At 33.0% G+C, this 19595-nt stretch overlaps 1 protein-coding gene across 2 annotated transcripts in view; it reads right to left on the bottom strand.

Moving 5' to 3' along the window:
- The window catches only part of LRP1B (LDL receptor related protein 1B), a 1892531-nt gene that overhangs the window by 352592 nt on the left and 1520344 nt on the right, over positions 1-19595 (bottom strand). For both annotated transcript variants that reach the window (XM_031008804.3, XM_055380092.2), the window contains exons 42-43: positions 17362-17551; positions 14553-14757 (exon numbers count right to left, since the gene is read on the bottom strand). In XM_031008804.3, the coding sequence (XP_030864664.2) occupies positions 14553-14757; positions 17362-17551 (395 nt within the window). The remainder of the gene's footprint in view (positions 1-14552; positions 14758-17361; positions 17552-19595) is intronic.

Genomic DNA, 19595 nt, shown 5'->3' on the forward strand with positions numbered 1-19595 from the left:
GTTAGTTTTCTTATGTGTAAAACTTACAAAAAACACATTATAACCTTCTCAAGAACAATACAAAAAATAAGAAATTCAGAGAAGAGAAAAATTAATATAAGTTATTTGAGAATTTTATGAATTCAAACATGAAACTTTTAAATCTTCTACTTTTCCTTTTATCTGCTGAATTATTTCACCAAAGGAAATATTTTTAAGCTTATTTGTATGCCTCTCCCTCTGTTCAGTTTGTAAGCAAAGTTAATTTGGAAGAAATGTGCTCATATATATATATATATATATATATATATATATATATATGAGCAGAATGGCTTTCATTAGCTATCTGTTACTTTAATCTTTGTAGATGAATTTATACAATGAGGCAGGTAGGAGAGGTGGCTGCTGGCCTTTTGATAAATTCTATCTGATGCCTAAAAATTGAAAGTTTCTAGGAAATGTTAAATCAATCCATCAGTATCAGTATCTCATGCTGAAGGGACACCAGTTATTTTCTGGATGAATACACTAGTTGCCCTAGATACTGACCATTATTCTTCTGTAAGAACACATCTCTTTTCAGACAGTCTGGCTTCAGTAATACTTTAATTTGCAAGACTAACCAAGCTGAACCATCACTGAAATGTATGTAGACTTAAATCAAAGGAATTGTGTAAGAAATAAACACTATTAAGCCTACTGCAATATCATTCCTATCTTACTGGATAGGAATATCAGTTACCCTGGATAGCTGAGGCCTTCAAAATAGCAAAGTTTTGATTTTGGCCTTTTCTTTTCTTTTTTTTTTAAGCTCTTTGTTTTTTTCATTTTATTCAGAGCATCCTTTTTATAATTTGTCTTTTAGTTTATTTACTCGTATACTCATTTCTTCAGTGAATTTTGCTGAACATAGCAATGCATCAGACTTTGGGTATATTGCTTTTGGAGATACAAAGATGAAAAACAAATTGCCTTTCTTTAGATGTTATTATTCCTACAAAAGAGGAAATGAGGCAACTTATAATTAATTCTATAGATATCATTCATGTTTATACACACGTGTATGTGTGTAGTGAATGTAGTTACACAATTTTAAACTTGGTTTATTTTTAAAATTTCATAATTCAAGGGGGGATTTACAAGAATTAACATTTTAACTCCTCAAAATGCATCCTATGAGGCATAAACTATTAGTCATATTCTACAGCAGAAATTAAGGTGTAGAAGGATTAAGAAATGTCCTCAGTTTACTAAACAACAGGTCTTATATCTACGTTTCAAATACATGTCTAAACAATCTAAGTTTATTAATTTCTCCCACATCATACTGCTTCCTGAAAAGCAGTATGTTCTATTTTACTACCAAGACTGCCTCCATGTCTAAAATATTCAAGATGTGGCACCATCTTCTTATGTATATGAATGTGTTATAAAATATATATCAAATATATATCAAATCTAGTTAAGTTCCACATAACCAAAGGTAAAAGCATAAAAAGTTAGAGTTGGAAAATAATTTTAAGTCTAGCCCAAAATGTCAAATCTGAGATTCAAAAAGATTAAAATAATTGCTCAAGATCACACAGTTCTTTTGAACCAGTCCAACACTGAAACAATGTTATCTAACACTAATTTTAGTTTTCTTTTCACTTATTTCTTATTCTCACTTAGACACCTATATTTGGCAATGTCATATATTCATATAAACTTTATTATATACTCTGTGATCACATCTACACATTATCATTACAGACAATAAAATTTAGACAACACAATCAACCATCTTTATTTTCATAATCTTTATTTCCCTTAGGTGGAAAATCAGTGATTTCAATGTCTTTGGCCTGTAGCTCATGCCATATCATGTGTGTTTAATAAGTCTTTAATAAGTCTTATTCCTGTTTAAATTCATTGGCAATGCAAGGGCCTTGTTTTACAGACTTATAGAACATAAATCAGCTTAGATCTTTAAAAGTGTCTTCAAAAAAACACAAATAGATGTTTCCCTTTTTTTTCTATTCTGAATGTCTAAAAATCTATGAGCACACTAACTTATGCTCCTAGAAAAATGGACTAGACAGACATTTCTTGATCCTTATGTACAACTTAAAACTCTAGAAATTATACACAAAACAAACATAAGGTGACTATAAAAGTAGAGAGAAAAAGCAACCCAGCTGGGTATCTTGGGACCAAGAAATTCCATGGAAGTGTGTTTCCTAAGTGTCATTTTGTCTCATATATCTCAGACTCAAATCGTATAAGCTGGCAACCCAGAAATGGCAACATACACAGAAAAAATAAAAATAATAATCTGCTCTCTCTAGCTAAAAGACCAGGAAAGAAACAACCTAGCAAGCACAGCAGAAAACTTTACTATAGCCAACCACCACAGGAAAAAGGCTGTGACACACCCACACCAGCAAAGGCCAAGTGGGGATCCTGGGCTTCCACACACCCCTGATGGTAATGAAGTGTCCACCCCTTCTCTGCTGAGGTGGTGTCAGAAGCAGCTCACTGGAGGGTCAGGACTTCCACCATCATCCTCTAGGTGACACCGTAGAGGCCACCTATGTAGCCTGAACTCCCACTCTTCATCCAGTAGCACAGAGGAGTCCCAATTTCATCTCTGGTGCCAATGAATGCTGAATGGGGGACTTGCTACTCTGATAGGGTAGGACCCCTCACTTTCCCCTCCTAGACCGATGTCAGGGAAAGACAGTTAAAAACAGAAGGGTTGAAAATACGGAGATACATGCAGTAAAACATGTTCAAGTTCAAACAAAATTACTCATCATACCGAGAACTAGGAAGATTTCAAAGAGACTGAAAAAATCACAACTAATAGATGCCAACACCAAGATGACAGGGGTGTAAAAATTATCTGAAAAAGATTTACAAGTAGCTATAATAAAAATTTTTAAAAAATAAAGGCTTTAGGAAAGAAATGGAAAATCTCAGTAAAAAAAATAGAAGAAAGAAACCGGAACAAAATGGAAATTTTAGAACTGAACGTAAAATAACTTAAATAAAAAGCTCAGTGAATAAACTCAGCAGCAGAATGGAGGAAATGGAAGATGTGTCAGTAAACTAAAAAGTAGAATAATAGAAAATAGCCAGTCACAACAACAAAGAACAAGCAGAGAGAAAGAAAACTGAACAAAGCTCCAGTGACCTGTGAGACTATAGTAAAAGACCTAACATTCATGTCAAAGAGTCCTACAAGGAGAGGAGAAAGCGTGGGGCTAAAAAGGACTTGAAAAAAATCAAGGCTGAAAACCACCAATCTGGCAAGAGACATATACCTATAGATTCGAGAAGCAGACTAAAGCTCAGAGACTATAAACCCAAGATGCATCATAATTTAACTTCTGAAATTGTGATTTGTGACAACATGGGTGAACTTGGAGTACATTATGCTAACTGAAATGAGCCAGACACAGAAAGACAAATACTTCATGAGCTCACACGTGGTATCTAAAAAGTCAGACTCTTATTAGTAGAGAGTAGAATAGTAGCTACCAAAGGCTGGAGTGAAGATGGGATGGGGAATAAGATGTTGGTCAAAGGATACAAATTTCCAGTTAGACACGAGAAATTAACTTTGGAGATAAATAGCACAAAAATTAGTAAGTACATGGGTGTTATGATTAATATGTTAATTAGCCTGAAGAATCATTCCACAATACATACATATATCAAAACATCACCTTGTACTCCTGAGATATACACAATTATTATTTGCTGATTAAAAATAAAAATAAACTTCTGAAAACTAGAGACAAGAAGCAAATCTTAATAGCAGCGAGGGGAAAATGACATGTTACATAGAAGAAAACAATTTTAATAATAATAGATATCTCATCAGAAATCACAGAGAACAGAAAGAAGTGGCCCAATATTTTTCAAATATGAAATGAAAACTGTCAACCCAGTAACCTATGCCAAGTGAAAGTATCAGAAATAAAGGGAACATCAAAACAGTCTCAGATGAAAGGAAATTAAGATAATATGCCACAACAGATGGCAAAGAATGGACAAAAGGAATTTTCGAAAGCAATAGGGAAGTAAGCAATTAAAGAAGAAACCTGTGAACATCAAGAAAAAAGAAAGAACACCGTGAGCAAAAATACAGGTACATAAAAGTAGGCTTTCCTTATACTGAGTTTTCTAAGTTGTTTGATGGTTGAAGCAAAAAAAAACTAACACTGTTGTGTGCAGAGTAAATCTTTAAGATAATTATATTACAAACAGGGGAGGCTAAAGAAACAAAGGGATGCAAAGTTTCTATGCTTCGCTTTACTGGGTAAATGGTGATGCTTGTAGACTGATAAGTAATGAATATATATTGCAGTACCTAAAGCAACTGCTAAAAAAGTTAGACAGAGAATATACCTGAAAACACTATAGATATATCAAAGACATTTTGTAGATGTGGATAGATTATTCTAAAACTTATGCAAAACGGCAAAGAAAATAAAATAACTAAAATAACTTTGAAAATCAAGGCTGTGTGGTATTGACAGAGTGGCAAACTCATTAAATAAACGGAAAGGAACAGGGAACCCCAATATAGACACCTACAATTATGCCCAAATGATTTTTGAAAAAAGTATACAAGCAATTAGAGAAAAGATGGACATCCAGCTGGGTGCAGTGGCTCATGCCTGTAATCCCAGCACTTTGGGAGGCCGACGTGGGTGGATCACGAGGTCAGGAGATCAGCCTGGCCAACACGGTGAAACCCTGTCTCTCCTAAAAATACGAAAAATCAGCCGGGTGTGGTGGCACACGCCTGTAGTCCCAGCTACTCGGGAGGCTGAGGCAGGAGAATCTCTTGAACCCAGGAGGCAGAGGTTGCAGTGAGCCGAGATTGCACCACTGCACTCCAGCCTGGGCAACAGAACAAGACTCCGTCTCAAAGAAAAAAAAAAAAAGATGGACATCCATAGGCAAAAAAGTGGACCTTGACCTAAGTCTCTGACCAAATGCAAAAATAAGTTCAAAATGAATTATGAATGTAAATGTGAAATGTGAAACTATAACATTTTTAGAAAAAATAGAATAAAATCTTTGGAATCTAAGGCTAGGCAAAGAATTCTTAGTCTTAGCATCAAAAGCATGAACCATGACAAAGAAAGATAAATTAAAAATAATCAAAATAAATTTCGCTCAGCATAAATCTCATGTGAAAAGAATGGAAAAACAAACTACAAAGTGGGGGAAAATATTTACAAACCACATAGCCAACAAAAAAGTATCATCTAGAATATATAAATAACTCATAAACTGTAAGTGGGAATGTAAAATGGTACAGTCATTCTGGAAAGCAGTTTGTCAGTTTCTTAAAAAAAAACTAAACAAGCCACTAACGTATGACCCAGTGATTGAACTCTTAGACATTTATTACAGAGTGAAGAATTATGTTCATTCTAGAATCAGTACACAGATATTCATGAAAGCTTCATTCACAATAGCCAAACACTAGAAAACGACCTGATGACTTTCAACAAGTGAATAAAGATACTGTGGCTTATTCATATCATAGATACTACTCAGCAGGAAAGAGAACAGACTAGTCATATTTGCAACAACCTGAATGAATCTCCAGAGAATTCTACTGAATGGAAAGGGTCAGTCCCTAAAGGAAATGCACTATATAATTCCATTATATAAGTTTCTTAAAGTTTCTTTATAAAGAAGTTATAAAGTTTCTTTATAAAGTTTCTATGTAAGTTTCTTAAAGTGACAAAGTTATGGAAGTGGAAAACAAATTAGTGGTTCCAGGTGATTAAGAAAGGAGTGGGAACGAAGGGAAGTGTGCACAGCTATGTAAAAAAGCAACATGTGGGATCATTGGAATGAAGGAAATGTTCTGTATCTTGACCACATAAGTGTCTATACCCTGGTTGTGAGATTGTACTATACTTTTCCAAGATGTAATCATTAGGGAAAACTGGGTAAAGAGTACACTTGATCCTTCTGTATTACTTTGTACAACTTCATGTGAATCTACAGTTATCTCCAAATAAAAATGTTTAATTAAAAATTCATAAGCACAAATGCATATGTCTTCCTTCACTCATTAATATTTGTTATCTGTCCTAGAAATGCACACAGGCAAAAACAAACCACTTATAATTTCACAACCTAAAGGCTTCTATTAACAATTTTGGGAATTTTTAAATGTGTATATATATATACATAACATATATAATGTGTGTGTATATATATCTATATATGCATATATAATATATATTTATATGTAATATATAATGAATACAAATGTGTGTGTGTATATATATATAGATGAATGCTTTTTTCCTATAGAAACTGATTTATAGTGGCTATGGACTGAACTGTGCCTCCTTGCAAAATTTACATGTTGAAGCCCTGAGTCCCAATATGACTGTACTTGGAGACATGACCATTAAGGAGATAATTAAGATTAAATAAGGTCATAAGGGTAGGTTACTAATTTTATAGAATTTGTGGCCTAGATCTCTCTCTCTCTCTCTCTCTCTCTCTCTCTCTCTCTCTCTCCCCAGCCCCCAACCCAGTCCCCATGCACATCAAGGGAAGGCCACGTGAGGACACAGTGAGAAGATAACCATCCATAAGCCAGGAAAAGAGGCCCTCACCAACCTGACTATGCTGGCACCCTGATGTCAGAATTCCAGCCTCTAGAACTGTGAGAAAGTAAATTTCTGTTTTTTAAGCCACCCAGTCTGAAGTATTTTGTTATGGCAAACAGAGCACACTAAGACAACAGCATTCATTTTTTCATTCAAGAAATATTTTTATGCATCTAGCCTGAGAGACAGCATATTAAAGTGTTCACTCTATGCTTATCACTTAATGTATACTAAATCTCCCCATGGAAAAATATGTTTTACATGATAATTTTTAGTGGATTAATAGAATTCATAGACTTGCCGCATTCTTTACTTTTATCACATTTCTATTTAGTCACCTACTGTTCTAAAGATTAGAAAGTTATAAAGATCATTTTTAAATAAATTAGAAAGTTATTAAGGTCTGATTATAATTTGAATAACTATTCATGCCCAAGAATACTTAAAATATACTGAAATCAATATTGGATATAATAATCTGAATATTGAATGATGCCTCCTGAATTCAGAAAAGTGTCAAAGACAACAAAACATCCGATATCCAGCAGCCTCTCAGAATTTAGTAGATAATGGGCTTTTTTATAATATACTTGATTGCAATGTCCATCATGTAAAAGGTACTGGATATATACAGTTCTATCTATTCAATTGGCTGATCTGTTAAAATTAAAGTCCGGAGAAGTCTTATGCTGACAGTTAGGTACTCTGCTTCTTGTCTATGATTTATCCAGCTATTGACAGACCCAACATCCCATGTATTTGAGGCATGTGAGACAGAATAGAAAGATCACTGCTGTCAGGAGAACTTTCTTCACATCTCCCTTTAAGACAATTACCCATCTTATTGGCTCTCAATCAAGGCAGTCCTATTCCTTCTACGACTTTGGAAAATGCTGGCAGCATTTTTGCTGAATAGGAGTGGGGTAAGGTGGGGGTGATAGCTATATAGTCTAGTGGTAAAGAACCAGGAATCTGGATGCCCTACAATACACGGGGCAGTTCTGTACAACGACTTGTCTGAGACTCTGCCCAGGTTTCAAATGTCCTATGAGATATTCTCAAAGGTGAAAACCTGCTTATAATTATCTGATCCTAGAATTTAATTCCATTTTACATATATACATAAGTATTTCAGGAGATTTAATATATACTTATTATTTTTCAGGGACCACAACTTCTGTGTAAATTGAGAGATGACTTTATCTCATTTTGTATACAACATTTTCAAGAACTCATCATCAGTTTTGAAAACAATATCACCCAAGTCAGCACTACTCTCAGTATTTGAGTAGTAAAACCTACTTGATATGTATCTGCCTTCACAGCTGTCACATTCATGATGAGTCTATGCATGTGAAAATATCTGACCACTTTCTCGTGTTTCCTTTGATCATTTAGTGTGTACTGGGATATGTATCATTCATTGTAAATTACTTTTTCTATATATCTCCTTTATATTATAGTTCAGGTACTAAATAGAACTTGGAAAAGTTATTTATAAAGGCAGATATAATATAAAATTTTATTAGAACAGAAATAAGGATATTACATTTTTAAATTAAAAATAAAGATCATTGGCTCTAATAGAGAGTTAAGAACCATAATTGGCATTAAATATTAGACATAGGAACATTAGAAATTAATTTACCTTTTCTGGGCCTGTTTCCTAATCTGTGAAATAATACTGGTTTATTCCAGTTAATGGTGGAAAGGTTTTCAGTTCATTGAAATGGATGCTTATACTTATACTTTAATTTTTAAATCAAATATTTCCTTTTTTTTTTAGAAGTTGACACTCATCTTCCTTCTTGTCTTTGGTGATAGCAAATGGTTTTGATTTGGGTAAGCATTTCAAACCTACGTTGTGAGAAAATTCACTTTTCTGGGCATCAAAACTTATTCTGTAAGTTTCAGAGTTCAGGCCCTTGAACGTCATTAAAACTATATTATCAATAAGAGAAGACAGCATAGATATATAGATAAGAAAGATAGAAGATAGGTAAATATATAGATACATATAGATGATAAGTTGATGCCTTGATTTATTTATGGAATAAAACAACTGATTTTAAAAGTAGAAAGATAGAGAGACCCCCATCACTACTCAAAGTAAAAAATTAGCCAAGTATGGTGGTGCAGGTTTGTAGTCCCAACTACTTAGGAGGCCAAAGTGGGAGGATCATTTGAGCCCAGGGTTAGAGGGCTACAGTGAGCCTTGATCACAACACTGAACTCCAGCCTGGATGACAAAGTGAGATCCTGACACACACACACACACACACAAAGTAGAAAGGAAATATTTAGTGCCATAAAAAGATAAAATATCTCATTACTTTCTGATTGTTCTTATAATTAAAACTAGTTTATTTATTTAACTTGCTCTCCTATTCTGACTTAAAAGAGTTCATGTAATCAGAGCGTGTTTATTTAGGGGTCAAGTTAGTCATAAAAATCCTTTTCATTCTAAAGATAAGTCATAAGATTTAAGATTTCTTCCTGGGAATATATTCCTTAAACAATCTTGGATTCAGTTTTTAAAAGAATGTCAGTGGTAAGAAACATGAGCAATTCCAATTTTTAGGAACATAAATATCTCTTTTGGAAAGGTTTGTATCATGCAGGTAGCACATACTTTCCAAGAAATGATTAACACTTACAGGGTAACTGCAGGGAGATAGGTTATAATCATGCTGTCTTAGCCCCTGTCAACATGAGTTATTGTTTCAGCTACTGGAACGAACAGAGATGATGATAGATACAAAACAGAAAAAAATAAAAAGAAACATTACAGAATTATTTTCTGGACATTTTTGCCTTAATAACTAAATTTCACAAAAACATTCAGTTTCCTATCACTGAATAAAGAATGCATTCCTCGATATTTAGGTAGAACCACCACATAAGTTAATGTGTTATTAAAATCAGAAAAACCCAGCCAATCATATTATTTTTATCAATGCAAGTCAAAATTAAACTGTGCGGACTTGTATTTTATTGTGACCACACTCTAAGAAAAAATAGAATAATAAAACTCGACATTCAGTTTGATAGAAAAAAACTAATGGGTTTATTAAACTTCAGATTAAAAAAATCAAAAAATAAAAATGTATTTTAAAAAACACTTTTTTGATTTATTTTTGCTGTTTGAAAGGATCTGTTTCTCTGGTCTACTGATAAGCAATGGGTTATATAATATTTATATGATAAATATGAGTTGTAAGTGTGAGTTGTAAATAGTGTATCAGCATTTTTCAAATCTCTACAAACACATGCCCATGACACATCATGTTAATTTTTTTTTTTTTTTTTTTTTTGGAGACAAAGTCTCATTCCATTGCCAGGCTGGAGTGCAGTGACATGATGTCGGCTTACTGCAACCTCCACCTCCTGGGTTCAAGCGATTCTCCTGCCTCAGCCTCCCGAGTAGCTGGGACGTGCCACCATGCCCGGCTAATTTTTTGTATTTTTAGTAGAAATGGGGTTTCACCATCTTGGTCAGGCTGGTCTCGAACTCCCGACCTCGGGTGATCCGCTTGCCTCAGCCTCCCAAAGTGCTAGGATAACAGGCATGAGCCACCGCGCCTGGCCTATGTTAAAAAATTAAAACAAACAAGCAAAAAACATCTGTTTTCTGATCAGAACAAAGCTACATGCTGTTTTCCGTTCAGAATATTCATAATGTTCACGAGCATATTAAAAGCTTTAAGATGTAATGCAATGACTAAGCCTATCAGACTTTGTTTGAAAATTTTGAAAATTTACTTGACTACGGTCTAATTCCTATAGATATTCAAAAGAAGGAACACTTTTCTAACAGGCTTTGGAAGACCCATGGCATCATACTGCATTCGAGGGCACACAAGGTCTAAATTTATAAGAATCTCTCCAACACGTTAAAATCCATTAACTTAAATATAGGTTACTTCTTTCTCATTAAAGATACACTGTATCTAATATTCCAGATTATGATGTCTAGCTTCTTTCTAATCTGTTCACTCCCCTGGGGATATCTGATTTCCCTACTCTTGAGATTGCCTTCTGCTATCACTTGCTTTATCCAAAGTTAGAAAATATGCAATTATGCAAAATAAATGTTCCTTTCTGTAACTGTCACTTTTCCAGCACTCCTTTTTATTGTATTGCTTCAGCATTTTTTGACATTTTAGAATGAACGATGTTTTGCGTCTCTTCTTATATTTCATGGTGACTATTTTAAGTCTTTTATAGAATCCTTCAATCTTCGTAACTATACTTTCTATTTCCTAAATATCATTCTTTCTAAATCTATAGTTTTTACCTGTCACACATTTCTTCAGTGCCTTTTACAGTGTACTCCAAAATTAAGTAGATCTGTTGTTTTGCATATCTACTTAAAAATAAAATATAAATCGAATATATATATGTGTATGTGTGTGTGTATATATATATATATATATATATATATATATTAGTATGGTTGCCCAAAGGGAATAAAATAAGGAGTGGAAAAAAATAGGAGTAATATTTTGTTATAGCAGCTTGAATGGACTACAACGATTGACAATGCTTTCATTTCATGTAGTAAGTGGAAGTCACTGGTTCCTGTGAACACTGGCATGTGTTATATTATCTGCTCTTTTCAAGGCTAACTAACAATAACAGTTGGATTTCAAGGCAAATCTAGGTACAAGCACACTAAATGATAGTGCTGTTTATAAAGGTCCCATTTATAAAAGAACACCCTGTGTATGAATTTTTGGCTTTTCAGAACAAGGAAAGATTGAGAATTAAAATATTGAGAATTATCGTTAAAATGTCACGGATTTAATTCCATATCATTAATTATCTTTGAGCATATGTTTTACTTCCTCAACTAGATATGGGGACAAAGAACGTTTATTTTACCTTTTTGAATTAACAATGACTTCTGCTAATTTCCACAAAATTAGAGAACATCACAATTATGTTGATTTTAGCTGTCATTTGTTTTTATAACTAAATTAATTATAAAGTATAAGAGCTTTGATTCCCACTAGTATGCATTATACCATGTAATAAACAAAACATGCACATGTACTCCCTGAATCTAAAATAAAATTACATTTTTTAAAAAGCATAAGGATTTTAAATGACTTGGTAATGTTCATGCAATTAGTCAATACCAAATGTGAGGATTAAATTTAACATTGCATTAAAAGTATAATTTTTAAAGAGGTAAACTTCCAACTTTCGTTCTAGTATTTATTTTGTAAAATTATCTTTACTAATAATTACAGAATATGAATTTAGTAAATATTAATTTCTGAAATGAATAATAAGCATTTAGTCTTCCCCTTCCCTGATTGTACTATTTGTCACACAGCTAAGCAATGGGTATATCTAAACATGAAAGTGAAAAGAATACTAAAAGCAAAGAGAAAATTCTTATATAACAGGCCATAGTAGAGTTGCTGTAACATCTGTCTAAGGCTTCAGAATATCTATTAAACAGTTTTAGACACAAAGTTATAATAAAGGTCCTTGCAATGGTGTGAGGGTGCAATAGTGATCTTTCTCTTTTAAAAGAGCTTTGATGACCCCAGCTTCAAATGATTAGCTTGTCTTGACATAATGGCGAAAACTATGTAAAGAGTATTTCAAAAAGATTACGCGGAAGCTCTATGTCTCTATTGGAGAGCAGTTTTAAAGGGGATAATGTGTCACTTAGAGTTGGATGCTGTTCATTTTTTTCCCTGTCGATTTTACTAATGTTCTTAAAATGTGTATCAAAGTAATGTGATGTCTGCTGACAAGTTGAGTAAATCTACTTGGTTTACTACGTAAATCAGCAGAACTTCAAATTTTACTAGGCATAGTTTCATATTCAGTAATGAATTGAAATATTTACTGTGCAAAGTGTTTATGGGTAACATATTAAAGATATGTGAGGAAGAAGGAGAGAACAAATGTATTGCTAATTGCAAGGCATGAGGAAGTGGTCATGTTTTGTACACTTAGTTGGGTCCTTTTTAAATGTTTTCAAATTTAGCATGATGATTTGCACAGGCGCTGAAGTGAGATCACCAGGGGTAGAATCACCTTCCTGCTACGTATGTGGCTAGGTGTTCCCGAACAAGTACTAAACTTCTTTGTGCCTCATTTTCTTCATCTGCAAATGGGGATCATCATAATAATGCCTACGGGGAGGGCTATAAAAACATGAACTATAAAGTGCTTGGCACAGTATCTAGAACACAATTAGCAATCAGTGATTTAGCTAGTAGGGCGATTAGTAAATTGATACAGTCTGAAGTCTTAATAAATCTGCACAAAGTCTTTAAAACAGTCCATAAATAGTCCCTAAATTAACTTTTGCAAAATAAAGAATTTTTAAAATGTATTGCTCATTTTATTAACAAAAATATTAACTTTTAAAAATTAATTTGAATTCATATGAGGATAAAGATGAGGTAATCTAGATGCATGTAAGAATGCAGTAAACTTTGAAATAGTTTTCTAACTTCGGGGCCCAATCAGAAATCATCCTGCCTTGGACAGGGATGGAAAATGATGAGTTGCAATTAAACAAAGCACATCTTTTAAATGTCAGAACAAATCCTTTAAATTATGTTAGTGGTATCTTATTACTCGACCACTTACTGTAGCTATAATTACCATACATAAGAATAAATGTATGGGGAAGTGCAAAATAGGTATGTACAAAAATCAATTGAGGAGAATGAGTTATAAACTCATTTTTTAAAATATCACGACATAATAAAAAATGACACCACATTCAGGACAATGTTTTACCTGTCTTTTCAAAAGCATTACATACTAGGTTTATTTAGAATTTCTATGCTGTATTCTGAGTCATATACTTTTGCATTATATCTTCATAATTGCCCTGAAAGAAAATTTGCATGTCAGAAATCTAAAGTTCATAAAGGCTAAATAATTTGCCTAAGGTCAATTCAATCTTCAACTGAATTAAACAGTGTGCTTAGCCATAGAGAATTTGTTCTATATGTATAGAATTTGCTGATTTGTTGCCTGTTTCTGTAAATAAAACTTTATTTGAAAACTGTCAGGTCTATTTATTTATATATTCTCTATGTCTGTGTTAGTGCCGTGAAACACTGTAGTTGTGATAGAGATCACATGGTCCATGAGGCTTCAAATATTTACTATCTGGCCCTTTAAGAAAAAAATTGTGTTACATTCCAGACCTTCTTCAATGCAGTGGAGGCACGAGGAGCCTGAGGATCATTTTGTCCTTCAGGCCTGTACAGTGGTAGGGACATGGGTCCAGATTTCTCTAGTGCTGTAGCCACCCAGATCTAACCACTGAGGTTCCCAGTCACCAAGGCAGCTACTCCTCACAGGACAAGGGGGCGCCCTAGCATCTCACCATTCTTCAGGCCCTAAATACCTGCTGTAAGTGCTCTCAAGGGATAGCATAGCAACTCTTCCACTAACATTTCATTTTGAACCCAGAGAAAAGAGAGTCCAGTGATTAGAATAGATTTGATCCATTCTCCTCTCTTCAGAGCTTCTTAGGTTGCTTTAAGGACACAAACACAGAGGATCATTTCATTCTTTCCTAATTTTCTTCTATCCTGGGACAACTAATCAATTTTATTTCACATTTTTAAAAACTATACATAACAATGAAGCATATGCAAATCACTCTAACAATTCCAGTTCAGTTAATAACTAGAAGGAAATTAGTTACTATTGCTCCAGAAAAAGTTTATGTGTCGAGCTGTCTCTATGGTAGCAAATGCATTTGAAAGAAGTTTTCAAAATACTATCCACAATTTTCTTATGTGTGTGATAGATTAGTTATTCAATTGGATTGTTTCAATCAACTGGCTATTTTGAAATTCCTTGATATGTACATTTTAGGAGAGTATAAATCATATGTTTTAAATATATCATTGTATAACTCTATAACCAAGAAACTCCTGATTAACTTACATGTCTCTGGGATCCATCGTATTCACACCTTTCAATTTTTCCTAGACTGCCATCTGAGAAATACAGCTTCTCTGCACGGTAGTCGATAGTAAGTCCATTTGGAGTGAGTATGTCTGTACTGACCACCACTTGAGCATTTTTCCCAGTCAGAGTAGATCTCATGATACTTGGATGTTGTTCATTCCAGTTGGTCCAAAACATTAAACTAATTAAAATGAAAATTGTAACTATAAATTAAACTTCTCATCAAGAGTAAAAATACTAATAGAAACATGGGCAATACCAAGCTATTTTAAAAGAAGCAGAATTATTTACCTCATATTCTATCTGTAACAAAGTCTAGGTAATAAAAGGAGATATGCATATTATATATGCATGTTAATTTTCCCCAGGTTCTTAAATGAAACCTAGAACCCACTTCTAAAAAATAACTATCCTGTGTATTCCTTCAAATGATAATTTGTTTAAACTGTTAGATGCATAATGAGGATTTATTTTAATCAAGAACAAAACAGTGATCTTAAGTTTGTTTTCCACAAACTGCAAATATACCCTAACTTATTACCACATTTCAGCTGACCCAGTACAGTCATTCTTATCCTAAGTATACTCATTTGCTTCAATTGATGAAAATAAAAATCTTCTTCCCCTTCCAATTTTCCTTTTTAAATTCTGCCTTCTCTTTTGTATATGTTTTGGAGAAAGAAAATTACTAAACTCCTGTTTTTTACATTTCTTTTTTTCTCTCAGTGTGATTTTTCTATAAATTACGATATCATTTCTAAAACTCTAGGAGTGACTCTTAAATCCTTCAGCATAGTATCTGTTCTCTATGGATTCCCATGTATAACCATTTAAAGGCAGTTTAGCATTACAGCCAACAAAGTTATTCAATATGTGGTTTTGAGAATTTTATGACACTTATTACCAAATAATTTTCAAATTCACAAAAAAAATGTTTGTATTCAATTTTCATTGTTGGTAATTTTACTTATAAATTGTGACATTTAAAATAAAAAAATACTGAATTAAAACATTTTAAAAGTTATGCATAGAATGTAAAGTATTAAACTCACAATTTATTTACAATATTTTTCTAGATTGTAGGCTTTATAATACGAGAATTTTAGAGGTGTTAGTGTTCCTTTCATTTCCCCCCTTCATTTCACAGGTAAGAAAGCAGAACAGCCCAGAGAGCTTAAGTAATTAAAGTTTTCACAAATAATTAGTAACTGAGCCAAATTTTAAACTTAGAGAACCTAACTTTGATTTGTGATTTAGGATTTCATTTTAAAATATCTGTTAATCTATTAACATACAATGGTGGTTTGAAGGTGTCATTTACATATATGATGATAAATTGCCTTTTTTATACTTTATTTACAAATAATTATCAAATTGAAATATTTTATGTGTTTAATTTTAATTTACAGTTCACCATATGCAAGGTGAAAAGTGTAAATGTTAGCCTATGTAATAAATAATTACAGGATAAAGCACTTACTAATTAAAACTCATCATATATAATATCATGAGTGACTGCTTTATTTTTATTTCAAAACTGACTTACAAATTCCTTTGCCCAACTCTTTTATTCCTACTGTAGGACATTTATTATTGTCCTGAGATTCTTTTGGTGATGTGTTGGGGTAAATGCAGCTGAGTCAGCAAACCGTATTCTCATAGGACAGTGGTGGGAGCAGTCTCCCAAGCTCCATGAGTCATTACATTGCTCAACCTTAAGAATTTTCACGTATAAGATGATGTTCAATTAAGTGAATTAAATCTGACCTCACTTTTAGCTCTATAAAAGGGTTCAGATTTACAACTATTTTCACACTGACCAATTTCTGTTATTTAGTCCTTTCTTCTGACAAGTGGTCTGGGTCAGTGATTATCTGTCATTGCTTTTTATTCTTCAATCTTTTTTTTTTTTAATCACACCTAAAACGAACTCTTCTAGCTCTTCTAGTTTTGCTCAGGAAGGCCAGATTGGTCTGATTTTTGTTTATTCATTTCATTTAAAAATAAAAAGGATTTTCTTATAGTTAACAAACAACTTTACCATATTACGTATGAGAGTGAAAGTCCATAGATAGGTATTTTTTTGTTCCTTACCTGTGCTTTGTTCTTCAGGGTTTTTTTTTTTTTTTTACATAACTGCTTTCTTTAAGACATCCTCCAAAACACAATTTTTTTCTTTGTTTTTATTCACTGAGTATATTTTATATCCGGAGCATTTTCTATTGTCATGAATTTTTTACAAGCATTATTTTAGCTGTCTGTACAATATATCATCAAACAGCTGTAGACTACTTAGACTATTATCAAGCACCTAGTGCTGAAAAAATAGCTGCACACAAAGATTTTTGTATGGTTGCAGTTTGCTTTCTTTTGTATTTCAATTTGGGAGATCTCCAGATGCTATAATTACTTGATTAAAATGCAAAAAAAAAAAAAACACTCAGTCTTCCGTGTATGTTAATTTTTTTAAATATATGGTTCCAATCAGCTATGTATTAAAGTCTTCTTCATAGCCTTTTCCAGCATAGTATTGTCTCTATTTTGCCTTTAATTATTTAAATTTGTTTTTACTGGATCTCTCAGGAAGATGAAGCCTGGCTTTTAAAAGGACCAGATTTTTCACATTTATAATGCTCTTACATAAAAACTAGTTTTATGAATTGTGAAAATAAAACTTCAAATAAAAACTTGATTTTTAAAGTTAATTCTTCTTAAAATTAACAGAACTCTGATATTCTTTTGACTTATAACTATAATGAAGAAATAAAACTACACTATTTCTTACTTTTGACATTCATCCAAGGCTAGCACATGTGGGTGGTCATCTTCTGACATGGTGATGACAGCTTCCCTGTCAAATGCTCCAGGCCGAGTCTGGTCCACAGTGTGTCTGGTGATGGATGAGGTGGTAGAGCTTGTCCAGTACAGTGTATCCCAGGCTCTGTGATAGGCAAGTCCTTCCACAGAACCCACATCTAGTGGGGGAAGAAAAAGACAAAATATATACTTTTATTTACAAAAAAATGACTTCTGGACAGAAAAAGCATTTAAGATATAGATGTATACCTGTTATTTCATCAACCATTTCTCCACAAAATCCCCAAAATGAAAATGTAGTCATTGTGATACCTACAATTGACAGCTTATTATACATATATAATGGGAGCAATTTTTGCAAAAAATGTCATTATAGACTTAATCTTCTCACAAATAAAATAAAATTAAATAATTGCCTTTCATTTTGGAAAATGGAGGCTCTCTTTCTTGTATCTTAATCAATTTTAAAAAATATCCAACGTGCAACAACTTAGAGATGTTTTTGAAAACCTTATGTCAGCAATACCACTTAGATACAATCATCATGAGTTTTCTCCTGATACTATAGATTTGGAGATGTCCAGGAAAAGCAAACACATCGACAACTACAACAGTATGAGAAATCCAAAATCTAACTCCTTACTTGCAACTATCAAACAATGGTAGATAATGTTTTAATAGGTTAATGTGTCAATTTATTTGCTTCTATTCAACTAATGAGATAAAAAAAAACAAACCAAGAGAAAAAGAAATTAATTGCCAGCTAAAGCATGCTTTAAATGTCAGACAAAGATAAATGATGGTACACAGATCCTAATACATAAAAGTGACAAGGTGAAAAACAAAAGTAGTTATTTCTTAAAATTGTATTCCCAATCTCTAGGGTAACATAAGTAGCTGTTTTATTTTTCACAGACATGCTTTGAGTGCATCTTTAAGTATAATCAAATTATTACACTTTTCCTACATGTTATTTGCTTTCCTCAGAATTATTATTCTGAGCATGTTTAATTTAACAAAGAATATATACACTTTTTTCAGTCATACAAATAAATTAACATTATTACAGACAAAGCATTTCCCCTGCTTTTCTCTCAAAGAATCTCTAAAAGGAACTATCCAGCTGCTATAAAAATAGGTATCTGAAAAGAGCTGTTTCCAGGTTTAAGATGAGTTAATATTTAGTTTGGGGGGATCAATAGGATTTTGTGGGAGGGCAAAACAATAATTAAAGTTTTTGAACAATGTTTTTTTTCATAGTTTTTATTTCTTTTTTTACATACAACATGAAATATCCAATAATAATGCAATTAATGGCTATCATTTTAGTTGCCACGTGCTAGAAATGATGCAAACTGCTCTTCATACATTGTTTTATTTTATGTATAAATCTATTCTGTGAAGTTTGTGTCATAATTTTCCATTTCCCAAGAAGAAAGCTGAAACTTATAGTCACAGGGCTGATAATAATAACACAAAATTTTTACTGCCCGCTCCCCCATTCATCTGATTCCAAAAGCCTATGTTCTTAGTAGCACCTCTATTTGGATATGGGTTTATAATGGTTACTGCTTAACCTCAATCTATACCAACCTGAAACCAAAGGAATGATTCATTAGTCTCAACTTGTTTGACTCTAGGAGAATTGTATATCTAGTAATATACCATAGATAGTCTCCTCTCACACAGTCAACAAAGCAGTCTACAAGGTATTAATGGGGGTGATTAGTATCAAAATGTAGCCTAGAGATGACGGAAGAAAAATTACAAAACACAGTCACTGTAAAATCAGTTAAGCTAATTTTATGTGATGCACATAGTGCTCCTATTTGGAGTGAGTGGAAGAAAAGTTGATCATGGTTAAGGATGTTTAAATCATTAATTAATTAATCACCTTTGCCAGTGTATTTTTTAAACTTCCAAATCATTTCAGAAATGCAATGAACTCTATTAGTAGTATCTGTAGCATTACACGCCTTTCATCATTCACAAATAGAATGAGAAATGGCATAGCTCTGAAAAAATTTAAGCAAATGAGAATAATCCACCCTGATTCTACATCTTCTCTTCCAGTAACCATGACATATCTTCCTCTTGGTAACTTTCTCTTGCCAATTCAGGAAGAAAACACTTCGTATCACCATTGAGATGTGACAGATGTTTCTTTTCTATGGTTAACATAATTCCAGAGTTACTAGAGAA

This window comes from Gorilla gorilla, chromosome 11 (genome assembly GCF_029281585.2).
Source record: "Gorilla gorilla gorilla isolate KB3781 chromosome 11, NHGRI_mGorGor1-v2.1_pri, whole genome shotgun sequence".
NCBI lineage: Eukaryota > Metazoa > Chordata > Mammalia > Primates > Hominidae > Gorilla > Gorilla gorilla.